Source organism: Schistocerca nitens, chromosome 1 (assembly GCF_023898315.1).
Source record: "Schistocerca nitens isolate TAMUIC-IGC-003100 chromosome 1, iqSchNite1.1, whole genome shotgun sequence".
NCBI classification, from domain to species: Eukaryota; Metazoa; Arthropoda; class Insecta; order Orthoptera; family Acrididae; genus Schistocerca; species Schistocerca nitens.
This window is the reverse complement of record NC_064614.1, coordinates 456,116,644-456,132,142: the sequence shown is the minus strand read 5'-3', so window position 1 is coordinate 456,132,142 and position 15,499 is coordinate 456,116,644. Positions and strand designations below refer to the sequence as shown.

Sequence of the window (15,499 nt, the reverse complement as noted above, 5' to 3'; positions counted from 1 at the left end):
ATGCTCTATAATGTGTGCAACAATTTATCTGGTACAGTAACTCAGTGATTGTGCAAGTCTTACTGTGCAGGTGTCAGAGGTACTGGCATGGCTTCCTGTCACTCATCTCTTCTTGTGTAAGAACTTGCTGTACGTGATCTTTGTGGGGGGGGGGGGGGGGGGCGGCCAGTTGTCATATCAATTCTGGCTTGAGCTTGGTGTGCAAGTCTGTTTCTGGTGGCACAATAATTATGCCTTGCACCTCAGCGGCGAATCAGTTGTTCAAGCTGGTTTACTGTGAGTGTAAATTAAGTTGTGTCTGCTGTTATTCCTGCACAACAATAACTCGTTTCTACTTGCATAAGCCATAGGACAGGATTATCTGCCCAGATTGGCAGCAGGCAGACTGCAATTCCCGATACTGTTTGTTCTTCAGCCATTGTGCTGTTTGTCTGAGATTCCATCAATTACGTCAGGGTCACCACCTGTTGCGTTCAGCTCAACTTTTGGTTAACAAACCTGACATGTCCGTAGTGATTAAGTGAGCAACACTTTTACTGATTCTTTGTAACTTTATTAGGAGTGTATTCCTGACGTCGCTCTTATAAGTAGGCAGGACGAAAATGCTGTAATTAAAACTTTAATTCTTGTCATAAGAAGGAGTTGATTATACGCTAAAACATAGTAACACCAAGTAACAGAAGGTTGGCAAGGAGCATACATTACCACCAAAATTCACAAAAATAAAAAATAAACAGAATGCATAGAAAACATATAAAAGCATAAAAAACACAGCGGCACTGGTGGCAGGGTACGGAATTGCCCAGACAGCTGAGATTCACTTGCTAAGAACATTGCACTGTGCCATACACTGCACAACACTGAACTTTGCGTTTATGTAGTGCGTGGTAGCTGATGTGTAGGCCACTAAAAATTCTAATGCTTATACAGCATGTAAGAAAAAGGAAAATGAATGGCTGAAAGCAAAATTTCAACAGACAGAAGAACTAAAGGAACAGAATGAAACAAGAAAATTCTCTTATGCAGTAGGAAAGAGAAGGAAAAATTTGCAACCAACACAAAATGCATATAAAAATAGAAATGGAACAATAACCACGCATAACAAAAAATATAGCAGGGGTGGGCAGAACAGTTTGAAGATATGCTCAATACCAACTTAGACCAGATGTCAACAATCTAGAAGAACAGGAGGAGAGGTGAGAGATGAGGAAAGGGAAGAGGCAAAAAGACGAACAATGCAAGAGAGAACTGTGCTCCTGGTGACGATGGGGTCGTCTCAGAACTTACAAAATTTGACATCCAATCTCTAATACATGAAATATGTGCACTAATAAATAAGATGGGGAAATTAAAGCATGCCTGAAAACTGGGTAACTGGAATAATATATCCTATGTATAAGAAAGCAGAAAAATTAGCTTGTGAAAATTATAGAGGCAAAAATGTATTGAATAAATCCTACAGCATACTTTCTGGAGTGCTGAATGAAAGGATGAAAAAGTGCACTGAAAATATCCTTGGAAAATACCAGTGTGGTTTCCAGCCAAACAGAGGCACTTTTGACCAATGTGGTTTCCAGCCAAACAGGGGCACTTCTGACCAGTTGCTTGCTGCTATGGAATACCTCAGACCAGAAATTTCAAGCAACTTCCATAATATGAATTTGACCCTCACTACCCCAAGAGAAATAATGTCCATCATAAAATCTTTAAAATCAAAAACATCTAGTGGGTATGATGAAATATCAACAAAGTTAATTAAAGAATGTGATTCTGAGCTAAGTAACATATTAAGCTATCTGTGTAACCAGTCATTTGTCAGTGGAATATTTCCTGAATGGCTGAAATATGCTGAAGTTAAGCCACTGTTTAAGAAGGGAGATAAAGAAATAGCATCAAATTTCCGTCCAATTTCACTGTTGCCAGCATTCTCAAAAATTTTCGAAAAAGTAGTGTTCAGTTGGCTTTATAACCATCTTATCTCAAATAACATACTGTCAAAGTCACAGTTTGGATTTCTAAAAGGTTCTGATATTGAGAAGGCTATCTACACTTACAGTGAAAAAGTGCTTAATTCACTAGACAAAAAATTGCAGGCAACTGGTATATTTTGTAATCTTTCAAAGGCATTTGACTGTGTAAATCGCAATATCCTTTTAAGTAAATTAGAGTATTGTAGTGTAACAGAAAATGCTGCAAAATGGTTCAAATCTTATATCTCTGGCAGGAAACAAAGGGTGTTATTAGGAAAGAGACATGTATCAAGCTATTAGGCATCATCCAACTGGGAACTAATTACATGTGGGATCCCACAAGGTTCCATTTTAGGGCCCTTACTTTTTCTTGTGTATATCAATGACCTTTCATCAGTAACATTACCAGATGCCAAGTTCGTTTTGTTTGCCGATGATACAAACATTGCAATAAATAGCAAATCAAGTGTAGTCTTAGAAAGATCAGCTAATAAAATATTTGTGGACATTATTCACTGGTTCCTAGCCAATTCATCATCATTAAACTTTGAAAAAACACACTACATGCAGTTCAGAACTTGTAAGGGGTGTCCCACGAGTATATGTCTAACATACGATGACAAGAAGATAGAAGAAGTGGACAGTGTTAAATTCTTGGGATTACAGCTTGATAATAAATTCAACTGGGAGGAGCAAACCACAGAACTACTGAAGCGTCTTAACAAATCTCTGTTTTCAATGCGAATTTGTCAGACATAAGGGACATAAAAATGAAAAAGCTGGCATACTATGCTTACTTTCATTCCATAATGTCATATTGGATTATTTTTTGGGGTAATTCATCAAGCCAAGCTAAAGTTTTCCGGGCACAGAAACGTGCAGTAAGAGTTATATGTGGTGTGAACTCAAGAACATCCTGCAGAAGCCTGTTTAGGGAACTAGGGGTACTAACTACTGCTTCTCAATATATTTATTCCTTAATGAAATTTGTCATTAAAAATATATCACTTTTTCAAACCAACAGCTCAATTCATGGAATCAATACTAGAAATAAGAATAATCTTCACAAGGATTTAAAGTCACTAAGTCTTGTACAAAAAGGTGTGCGTTATTCAGGAACACACATTTTCAATAATTTGCCAGCGGACATAAAAAGCTTAACAACCAATGAAATTCAGTTTAAGAGAAGCCTAAAGGATTTATTGGTGGCCAACTCCTTCTACTCCATTGATGAATTTCTCAGTAAAACCAACTGATTTGTGTGTGTGTATATATAATAGAGGGAAACATTCAACGTGGGAAAAATATATCTAAAAACACAGATGATGTGACTTACCGAACGAAAGTGCTGGCAGGTCGATAGACACACAAACATACACATGAAATTCTATCGACCTGCCAGCGCTTTTGTTTGGTAAGTCTCATCACTTTCTTTCTTTTTAGATACATTTTTTTCCACGTGGAATGTTTCCCTCTGTTATATATATGTCTGTGTATATGCGGATGGATATGTGTGTGTGTGCGAGTGTATACCCGTCCTTTTTTCCCCCTAAGGTAAGTCTTTCCACTCCCGGGATTGGAATGACTCCTTACCCTCTCCCTTAAAACCCACTTCCTTTCATCTTTCCCTCTCCTTCCCTCTTTCCTGACGAAGCAACCGTTTGTTGCGAAAGCTAGAATTTTGTGTGTATGTTTGTGTTTGTTTGTGTGTCTATCGACCTGCCAGCGCTTTTGTTTGGTAAGTCTCATCACTTTCTTTATATATATATATATATATATATATATATATATATATATATATATATATAAGTTCTGCGCAATTTCAGTGCAGTAATGTGTTCATTGTAAATATGTGTGTGTGTGTGTGTGTGTGTGTGTGTGTAAGTACAATCTAACTTCTGCACCATTTCAGTGCAGTAATGTGTTCATTGTAAAGAAGTATTATAGTAGTTGTATTACATGTTTATTACCTTATAAATAAATAAAAAATGTTTTTATTTTAAATTCAGTGCATTAGTATTTGTAAAATGACTTTCATATAGTGTTCATTAAAAAATGACGATCATTCCACTTGGGACCTGTGGAATGGTACATTAGCTTATTTGTTTTAGTTGTAAATATTTGTCATGTATTGTTGTTTTTCTGACATGTTCCACATCCTGGAGGACCTCCTCACTACGGATCAATTGGAATGAAAGTAAATCTAATCTAATCTAATCTTGTTAGTAGACAAACTTTGTCTTTGTTGATTTTAGACAAGCTTTTGATGGTTTTAACAGGTGAGCTTGTATAACACAGTAAATAATTGGGCACCTGTGACAAACTAAGAATGTTAGTTATATTAGCACTGATAGATGCTAAATGAAAAGTAAAAGTGAACAACAAAACAACCAAGAGTTTTAACTTTGCAAATGGAATGAAACAAGTGTTAGTCTCTCTAATGCCCTGTTTAACTTAGCATTGCATAGTCTGATACAAAAAATACACAGGAGAAGAACAATAATGATGAAATCCAGTTAGATACGTGCATATGCAGATGATGTTGCAGTTGTGGCAACAAATGTAAGCACCCTTAAAGAAATGTATGAAATATTGGAAGTGGAAGGAGCAAAAATTTGATTTACTGTAAATAAAAACAAGAAAAAATATATGGTAATAATCCCATTAAGTCTAGAACACGGCCACATGTACTGAAGGCCTAATAAATGTTTCAAAGCTGTCAGCTGTTTCCATTATCTAGGAGTTCTCTTAACCAGGAATAATAATAATAATAATAATAATAATGAGACAGTGTATTGGAGAAAGCATACCAGCAGGAAACAGAGCATATTATGCAAACTTACAGGTATTTAGGAATTTTCTAATTACAGGGGCAACCAATTTAAGAGTATAGTAGTCCCTTTTATGATCAGCAGCAAATATGAATAACCTAAGGTTATTTAAAAGAAAATCCTGTGAAAAATTTATTGGCATGTGAGAGATGCAGAGGGTTGGAGAGTAAGGTACGACCATGAAGTACAGAAGCTTACACAAGTGAAAAATATAGTGACATTTATTAAATATCAAAAATATGCTGCCTAGAACACATGGAGAAGAAATGATAGGAGGCCCAAATGAATGATGAAAAGCTTTTTGTACTCCACTGGAAGGAAGGGCCAGCCAAAAGCTAGATGGCTGGACAAAGTGTTGGATGACCTCAAGTTGTAAAGCTGATGATGGAAGAGAAAAGCAGAGACATGAGGAGGCCGAAGCCCACTAAGGGTTGCAATGCCAAAGAGGGAGAGGAGGAGGAGGAGGAGGAGGAGGAAGAAGAAGAAGAAGAAGAAGAAGAAGGAGGAGGAGTTGTTGTTTATACTTGTATGCTAATAATGGCTTTATTTGTAATCTTTGAAGTTCCGTTATGTGGTTGTGTCATATTAGTTGTTAACTAAGTGCAACAGTTTGAAAATTATATTTCTTGTACATACGTATTTCATAACTAAGACATGGCCTTTTTGCATAAAATGCCTGAAATGAAGCTAGCATGAAGAAAAGTTAATTGCATTTACAGCATAATTTTTATTTCTTTAATGGTCCTGTAAATCTAGTGTTGTACTGTGTACATTAGACATTGGACCAATATTTGTGTGCTATAAACATTTCTTACACTAAAGAATGATTATTTTCCAACTAGAAATAATATTACTTGATATTATATTACATAGTGTCAAAAAGTGATAGATTTTTGTTTTTCTAAATACTCTGTTACAGAACAGAAGCAATTTAAAAATGACTTGAATTTATCCTTTTCTGTTATTTTGGCACATGGTGGAATAGTTATGTAAATCCAGTAACAGGAAAGGCAAATATCAGACTGAAGAACATAGTAAGATTCTACGCAGTTGTAGCATTTCCTTGGAAAAGGATGATTTACATCACCCATGTGGTCCTTTCTTGAATATTGCTTGTTGTTCTGGAATCCTAAGCAAATTGGCATGCCTGAAGAATTTGAAAAGTTAAAAAGAAATTGTGAATCTCATAACAGGTTTACTTGAATTGCACAAAATTTTATGTTAATGGAAACTTCAGCAAATAAGTAACATTTGTTTGTTGACTAACAGAAAAACATTTAAGAAATGATTACTTAACTGCATGGGTGGTTTCCTCCACAGCACAGACAAGGAATGACCCAATGATACAGAGAGGTGTAGAATCTCAATGTAAACCATTTATTTTACATAGCATGGTACACAAACATTTTAAAATCACAATCGCTCAATCATTCTGCACTGCCATCACTCCCCCTCCCCGCCCACCCGGCCTGAGTGTGAAGTACTGAAGAAGGGAGCAGGGTTTGTCGACAACTGAGGGGCAGCGCTTGTAACTGCAGGTGCTGTGCAAGTTGGTGTGCTCTGCTCAGCCTGCCATGGTCGGTACTTTTATGAGACATACCGGATCATTTCTCATGGCTTGAAGTGCTGCAGATGCTGCCAGTAAGTGAATGTGTGTTTTAGCAAACGATGAGACGTGTGTGTCTATGGTTTTTAAGTTTTGTGACGTGTCTGGACTCTGGCCTAAACTTTTAGGCTGGAGGTTTTAGTGTATTGCAGAGTGGCTGACTCCTCCCTTTTTTTCCTTGAGGTCAGCCAGCCACTTCCATCTACTACATTGTTTTAGCTCCCTCTACCTTTTTCCTCCTGTGTTGTCCATGTTTTAATGCTGACGCCCTGCTTCATCCCACGCTTCGGTGTGGGTGAGCACATATTTTCCAATGATTGTTCCCCGTGTTTTCTGTTCCGTTTTATGTAAATGTTCTGAGCTTTTTTTTTCTTGACACCCGTCTCACTACGATACTGAACGGGCGCTGAAGACCTTGCTGTCGTGCGCCCACAAAACCCCTCTACTACTACTACTACAGTAAGTGAATGCTGATGGACCTCATTGGTGGTTGTTGATGGGAGACAGCATAAAGGAGATATAGAGCGAGTGAGGGTGGAAGGCATAACTTCATCTTAGTGCGATGTGTTGGGGGTGATGGCACTTTCTCACATGCCAAAGACTGTGGCATTTCAGCTGATTGCGAATGCTGCTTCATTGTCAGTGCCACGTCTGCATTGCCGATCATGGCAGTAGTTGGCAGGAAGACCGTTAGCTGGCCTGTCTGTGAGAGACATGGCACTGCCGCCGTGAAATCGATTGTGTTTGTCAAGAAAAAAGTGCAGATAAGTTTTGTAGTGATGGGTTTAGTCATGTGGTTGGCTTCTATAGAGAATTAGTCATCAATCAGTTTTACTGCTATTTCTTAAGGCTGAAAATTTCTAACATCTGTGGTGATAACTGTTGACTGTGCCAACAGAGAGTTTGTGGCAGGCACTTTGCCAGCTGTTGGAGATGACTTGTGTCATACTAGGAGTGAAGGGTCCATGAGGGCTTTAGTCTTTTGATTGATGCTGTTGTTATCTTGCCATTTAAATCTATATAAAAATGTGGCTACACCATTGTAGCACCCAAAATGGTCCATTATAATGCAGCTGCAGCTCTGACCATACATTATCATCATGAAACACTACACAGTCACAGTCAGTGAGTTCTTTATGAATGAATGGTGTTGTCTGTACTATATGTGCCAGTGGAGGAGACACAAACTATGCTGGCAGCTTCAGTGCCTTGCCATATACAATATCTGTCGGTGGTGCTTTTAAGTCATCCTTGTGTACTGTGCAGACTTTGAAGAACACCTGCAGGAGGGCCTCTGTCCATTCCCTTTGTGGTACATGTGTTTGGTTTTCATTGTTTGGCACCACTGTTCAACCATGACATTGCTTTGGGGGTGATAAACCATGGAACGATGGCAAGTGATTCCACACAAGTTGCATAACGCATTAAAAATTGAAGATCGAGATTAGCGGCCCTGATCTGTGGTAATGGTGCTGGGACAACCAAACTGGGAAATCCAGTTTGTCATGAAAGCATGAGCTGTAGATTCCATTCTAATATCAGCAGTCAGGATGACCTCCACCCAGTGGATTATAAGGTCAGTCATCAACAGTACGTACCTACATTCTTCCAATTCTGGTAAAGGTTCCACTAGTTTGAGGTGTACATGTTGGAACCACCCACATGGAATTTCAGACTTGCAGAGGTGAGGCTGTATGTGCTGGCCTACTTTGCTGCACTGACAATCTTAGGCATGCTCTTGTCTATTCCTGACAATTGTGCTTCACACCCCGCCAAAGAGAATGTTCAGTAATGATCCAAGTCAATGGCCGTACAACTGGTTGGCTGAGCTTATGTAGTGCATCAAAAAACACGCATCACATCAACAAAGTTATAATAGGCTGAATATGTTGTTGCAACATGTCACAGGAGACAGCTGCTTCCATTCATGGGATCAATCTGCATTCAGTATTGGGCAGTTTTAATACATCCTTGAGCAGTGTACCAGTCATCTGATTGCTTTACTGTTTTTGTGCCATTTTGTTGAAGTTGAGGGTGAGGGACACAGTGCTCACTCATGACAAATAGTCTGTAATGATGTTATTTGTCCTGTGGTGGTGGTGGACATCTATAGAATATTGTGCAATCAGATCAAGGTGTCAAAATTATTTTGGGTTGGCCCTACATGAAGGGTGTCAAATGGTGTCTGCTAGAGGTTTATGATTTGTATAGATAATCAAATGATGGCTTTCAATATTCTTAAGAAAATAGCATATGGCCTCATAAACTGTGAGTAGTTTATGGCCAAAAACTGACCGTTTTGTCTGTGAGGCTGTAAGCTCTGTGGAGAATTCCCTAATATTTCCTGCTGCAGGACAGTGCCTATGGCTGTGTCACATCTGTTGTTGTTGTAAGCTGTGTGTCCAGTAGCAGGTACGCCAGAGCAACTGCATCTGCCAGGCACTCCTTCATGTGGGCAAATGCTGTTTGCATTTCCAACATCCATATTAATTTACACTTGGCTTGCTTGTGAGCACCCATGAGGCTGCCTGTCAGTGGTATTTGAACTTGTGCAGCATGTGGGAGATATCGTCTATAAAAAATTTAGAATTACCAGGAATCACTGAAGGTTATGATGTGTGTGCGAGGAGGTGGCAGCTGTCAAACCAGTTGAGTGTGGTCCATTGTGGGCTTAATCCCATTGATATTGAGTGCATGTCCAAGAAATGTGACCTTGTTTTTACCTATGACAGGTCTTCATTTATGGTCACACCTGCATCACAGAAGGCAGTGAGAATGCATTCGAGGTTAACTTCATGGATCTGATGATCATGGGAAAAAATTATGTCATCTATATGTGCATAACAGCAATCCATTTTAAACAATACCCCATTGATGAACAATTGCGAGATAGGTGCCACATTGTTGAGGCCATATAGCATCACCAGAAACTTGAATAATCCAAATGGCATGATAATGGCTGTTTCAGCAACATTGTCTGGATGCACAGGAATCTGGTAGCATGTCTTTTTACAATCAGTCATAGAGAAAGAAGTTGCCCCCATAAGCACAGGGAGAAAGACCCATATGTTTGGTACGGGGTAACTGCAGTAAATAGTTCATGAGTTGAGTTTTCTATAATCTCCACATAGTCAAATAGAACCATCTTTCTTGGCAACTAATTTAATAGGAGATGCCCACACACTGTCTGGAGGCCATATTATCCCCACATGCAGCATGTCATTCACTGCCATCTTAGCTGCCTCCAATGGGCTTGGGCAAGGCAGTGTGCTTTTTTCCAAACAGGGGGCCCATTGTTGTATTTATATGGTGCATTATACCATTTTTAACTGTGCACTGATGAAATAGAATCCTTCGTGCAGAACTGATGGGGTCAGATAGTTTTTGGGAAGATGCAAGAAGAGACACAAGGTGTGGTTTACTCAACTGCAAGAGTTGTCTATGTAGTGATTCAGACAGTGCAGCTACCTCTGCGTATGGCGGAAGGGCACGGATGTCTGTCGGAAGTGTGACTGCATCATTACTGGCTGCTGTGGCATGTGTTTGTTGTTGTTGTAGCAGGTCTGGATACACGACCTCCTCAGTGTGTCACGGAGGAGTGTGGTTGGCTGTCAGGGGTGTGGCTGTGTCATTCTTGGTCACCGCTGCCTGTGTTTGTTGTTGTTGTAACAGTTCAGGCTGCATGACCTCCTTAGCTTGTTGCATAGGCATAGGTCCGCGGTTGTCCATCAGAGGCGTAGCTGCATCTTTCACAGCTGCTGTGCCATGTGTTAGGTATCATAGCTGCTTGCACACTTCACGAGGGCAAACAATATCTCTTGTATTTGGTGGCATAATCTGTCATCGTAATGTATGGAATATGAATCATCCCATGTCGTGAAGAGATGTGCCAGGGGGCAGAGATAGCATGTGTTGTCTCAATACATTCAAGTACTAGTGGGGTTAAGTCATGGGTTTTTGTGCTGGCAGTTGCGAACAGTCACAAATGTTGTCTCGTAGCCTGTGGCAGTCTTGAAGCAAAGAGCTCTAGATGAACTGTTGCAGCATATGATGAAACAGAGTGATCTGGTTGAGGTCAAGGGAGAGATGAAACTTTCTGAGGAAATTGATCCCCAGGACTGGTTCTGCCATGTCAGTGATGCAGAGCATCCAAGGACAATGTCATTTGTGAGTTGTATGGTATGTTCTGTCTTACCATGCAAGTTGATATTGGCTTCATTTGCTACAAAGACTTGTATACCTGAAACCTTGTAGCAAGGTCCAAGTATGTGTCATGGTACTATACATACTTCAGAGCCTATGTCAATCAGGAAGTATGTGTTGGTGGATGCATCCTGGTTGTCCATACAGCTTCCATTATGTGTTGTCAGTGCGGAGTAGAGGCAACTTGTTAATGATGGGTTTGCTGGTGTGTGTATATTGGCTCACACTTGAACTTTGGGTGCAGCAGAGCTGTTGACAGTTGTGAGTAGCATTGTTAAAACACGCATGGTATCAGCAGTGGGAAGATGGCAGGGTGGTAGAATTAACTGACCCAGTGCTGTCAGCTGGTGTTGTCATGCCATATGCACCCATGAAGTGCCAAGGGGTTGCAACATCAACTTTGCTTGTCGTCAGTGGCATCAGCTGTATTTGGTGTGCTGGCCGGTCAGGTGGGAAGAGGGAGTAGGCTCACTTGTGCTTATACCTGTGTTGCATGACTATAAAAAGTCCATCTGCCAGGGCCCATTTCCTGTCCAATGAATTGTTTTCATGGGCAGTCATTGTCAACTGCAACTGCTGAGGGTAGTTCACAATACATAGTATCCAGAGGGAAATGTCTGGCATCAGGACAGGATCCACTAATGACCATAGGAAGCACAAAAATTGAGAGGATGTGCCAGCCGATAAATGTTCCTCATATATCACCTGCCATACCTGTTGTCCCGATGAGTGAGAAATGCATCATAAGAGTGCTGTGTTGGCTATGTTCTATTTTTTTACTGGTAGTTGTGTTACTATCCCTGGATTGTTGCTGTGGAACGGTAGTGTTGAAAGTCTGTAATCGTGGCAAAGGAGACACAGCAGGTGCTTACGTCACAGTAAGTACAGGGTGCACAGTTGGAATGTTATTTGTCCTTGCAAACACCAAATTTGTAGTTTTGCTGCACATGGCTTCAGTGTTGCACAATTGTTGTGAGTACAGAGCAGTCATACTGAAAGTCTGTGTATGTGATGGTAGGTGTGGAAGGTGCGGAAGATATAAAATCTGTCCATACGTTAGTAGGTCATGAGGGATCATCAAAACTCACTGTATCAATTTTGGAGCAGCAGTTCATTGTTAAAGGTGACCATTGTTGCATTGCACTCAGTGTTCTGCGCAGCAATGTTAGCACTCAAGCCCTGTTCTAATTTGCATACCATTTGTTATTGTGAGTACTGTGGGTACTGAGGAGCATTAATACCTGATATAATGTGTCCACTGGTTGCATTGTAGGCATACAAAAAAAGAAAAAACACATCGACTTGGAATATCACACAGTAATCCCTGCCTTTTTACAGTTGGGTTAATCAATGTGGGTTGTTTCCTCCGTGGCATGGACAAGGAATGACCTAGTGATAGACAGAGATGTAGAATCTCAATATATATCATTTATTTTACCCAGCGTTGCACACAAACTTCTTAAAATTGCAGCTGTCTGAAGCGAAGAAACTGCTTTGGATACAGACACTTCATTCTGTGCTGCCATTGCTCATCAGTGAGAGTCTTTGGGTTGCTGTCCCCACAGTTGTGAAAAATACACCATGTTCCTGATTTCCCTTACTTTTAATTATTTCAAAATGTTTTTACACGGTATTCATTATAACAATTGGCAACTGTGGCACCCAGAAGTGCTTACTGTGAATAATGTGCTAACTCTACACAAAATGCACATGAATCAAGAATTATCGTCAGTAGCCATGTTCCCCCTGCAATGTGATACAATTCTTATGCATATATCATTAGTGAGTTATGTTTTCCAAAATGTGTGCAGTACCAGTGATGTAATCATTATAAATCACTTAATGGTATCTCCCATTTTCTGGCAGTCCACAGCAGTAAAAACCAACAGTTACTGCTGTGTCTTTCCATATCATAAACTGAATCAAAGTGCAATTTACATTAAGCATGTCAGAAAGTGAACTTTTGGCCAGCAAGGACTTCTTTGAAATTATGCAAAAAGCACAGACAAACACAAGTTGCACACGCTTGACTATAGTCTCTGGCTTCAGCTACCAGAGACTGTGGCCACGTGTATATGAGTTCTGTGTGTGTGTGTGTCTGTGTGTGTGTGTGTTGTGTAATTTTGAAGAAGGCCTTGTTGACTGAAAGCTCACTTTCCAACAGTGTTTTTGTTCTGTCTATGTGTGACTTAGCATCTCTGCTATATGGGGAGGAGCAACTTTTCTTTTCATAATACTGTTACATTTCATCCTGAATTTTCCCTTGCTTGATTTTACATTAAGCATTGTTATTAACTGAATATAAAATTTGCATAGTTAAATATTACTGCAGTAATTACTCAGAACTATGTCAGGTTTCCATCTTAGCAACATTTGGTGTTAGGTAAATGTAACATCTCTGTCATATTCCTGCAATGTTATCTCTGCAGCTCATCTATACCTATACATGCATTATGCAATCTATTTGTAAATGTTATCTCTACTGTTATGAAAGAATCTGATTTGTGCTTATTTTAAGTTAATGCAGACCTGTAACCTTATATTTACAGTTTCATTGGTTTAGCATGGCCATCTACAGTTACACATATGTAAAGCAACCAAGCCATCTGTTAGACCTATTACCTTGTGTTCAGATAAGCTAAAGTAAGAGTGAGGCTCTATGTGATGCACAGCCTGTTTGTTGTAACATCTCCCTGTGAAATTTGTTGATTATTAGTGTGATGCTCTTGTACTGACTAAATAAGCCTTTGATGAAGAACACAGTATCTCTCTGATCATTTCTATTTCTGCCATTAATTGTACTTGTTAAAGGTCTCATACTAATGAACAATACTCAAGAACTGAACTTTCCTTAGGATTTTTCTGATAAACTCAAGCTATCAGCTGCCTTCTATAAGTCTATATGTATGTGATCAGTTCACTTTTAACCACCTTACACTGATACTTCAAGGTGTTTGGCACTTGTGACTGATTTCAGTGATTGAATATGAATCATGTCACAAACACACACACACACACACACACACACACACACACACACACACACACACGCTCTTGCAGTTAGTGTCCTTACATACTGGTATGCATCTAAGCTCTATTTTCTTTTTGTAGTGATGAGAAACAGCAGCAAGAGGATGTGCTACAGACACGTATCAATGACTTGGACAAGGAACTTCAGAGTCTTACAGAACAATGTAATGTCTTGAAGAAGACTTCAGCTGAAACAAATCAACAGACAGAGCAAATTACATCTCTGCAACAACGACTACAAGAAGCTGAACTTAGGTAAATAAATATCACTGTAGGTGGAAAGAGCAAGCTAATATATCTTAATATACATATGTACAGTCTGAAAAAATTTGATTAGAATTGGAAAGAACAAATGTTTAAATATAAAACTGCAAGGGGACAGAATGGCTGGGTCATATATACCTTCAGGAAGTGAAATTTCAAGTATTGCTGATAGATGCATTTTATAATTGTCAGGAAACAGCTGACTAATGTCCACAAGAGACACTAATGCGTAGAAAGCCAAACATCAAAACAAGCATACTATCAAGATACCAAAATCTTTGGTCAGGGCATTAGGTGAGAAATGTTAAACTACAATGCTAATTTGCAATTTAAAAGATGGGTAGTATCACACACAAAGCACAACAAAAACACACAGTATTAAAGTGTATATGTAGTATGAATTTAGCATTAGAGGTCATGGTGTATATAAAATAAGTTGCATTGACTATAACAAATTGTATATTGGTCAGACAGCCAGGGCTAGAGGAGCTAGACTGACTGGGGTTGAACATGGCAGGAGATTGCAGAATATGTGCTGATTCACACAAGATATTTAAATAGTGCAAAAAGTGGCATGACTCTAAACTACAAAAATTATAAGGTCTCGTAAATGAATACAAAAAAATCTAGTAATTTTTTTATTATGTGGTAAATCTCACACATTTATAAACTGTTGATTCAACTAAATAACCAGGAATTACATTTACAAACAACTTAAATTGGAACCATCATGTAGAAAATGTTATGGGAAAGTGAACCAAGGACTGTGTTTTATTGGTAGAACACTTATATGAAGCAAAAAATCTGCTAAAGAGACTGCCTACACTATACATGTCTGTCCTCTTGTAGACTACTGCTATTTGCTATGTTATCTTTCCCTTATAGGATTTATGAAAGACATCAAAAAAGTTCAACAAGGGCAGTGCATCTTGTATTACTGCAAAATAGGGGAAAGAATGTAATGGATATGATAGGTGAGCTGGGGCTGCAATCATTGAAACAGAGGCATTTCTTGCTTGGGACAAGATTTTATCATGAAATTTCAACACCAATTTTCTCCTCTGAATGCGAAAATAATTTGTTGACCTCCATACACATAGGGAGAAATGGGCATTATAATAAAATAAGAGAAACTGGAACCCAGACAGAAAAATTTAGGTGTTCATTTTCCGCACGAATATTTGAGACCAGAATGGTCAAGAAATAGTCTGAAAGTGGTTCCATGACCTCTCTGCTAAACACTAACTACAGAGTAGTGCTGTAGATGTAGATGAAGGAAGATTGTATGGACAAAGTCAACACAGAAGTGTTCCATATAGTCAACAAGGGGGAAACCTTAACCTATTAGAAGCACATGAGATAAATAAGCACTTAGCTTGAAACTATGACTTGGTTCTAAATCATTAGCTACAGCTGAACACATAGCCAATCTTAAGCTTCACATGACACAGTCAACCAGCTGCACACTCCCAGACCTCCATCCCAATGATCACATTTATCACTACAAATGTGCGCCACAACAGTATTTTCATACACCTTACTTTGGTTTTCTTTACAACCATCAATTCTACGTTCAAACAACATATAAATTTTAA

At 39.1% G+C, this 15,499-nt stretch overlaps 1 protein-coding gene across 6 annotated transcripts in view; it reads left to right on the top strand.

The window, feature by feature from the left end:
- Positions 1–15,499, top strand: part of LOC126251706 (CAP-Gly domain-containing linker protein 1) — a 571,456-nt gene that overhangs the window by 512,199 nt on the left and 43,758 nt on the right. For all 6 annotated transcript variants that reach the window (XM_049952334.1, XM_049952318.1, XM_049952309.1 and 3 more), the window contains one exon: positions 13,722–13,895. In XM_049952334.1, coding sequence (XP_049808291.1) covers positions 13,722–13,895 — 174 coding nt within the window. The remainder of the gene's footprint in view (positions 1–13,721; positions 13,896–15,499) is intronic.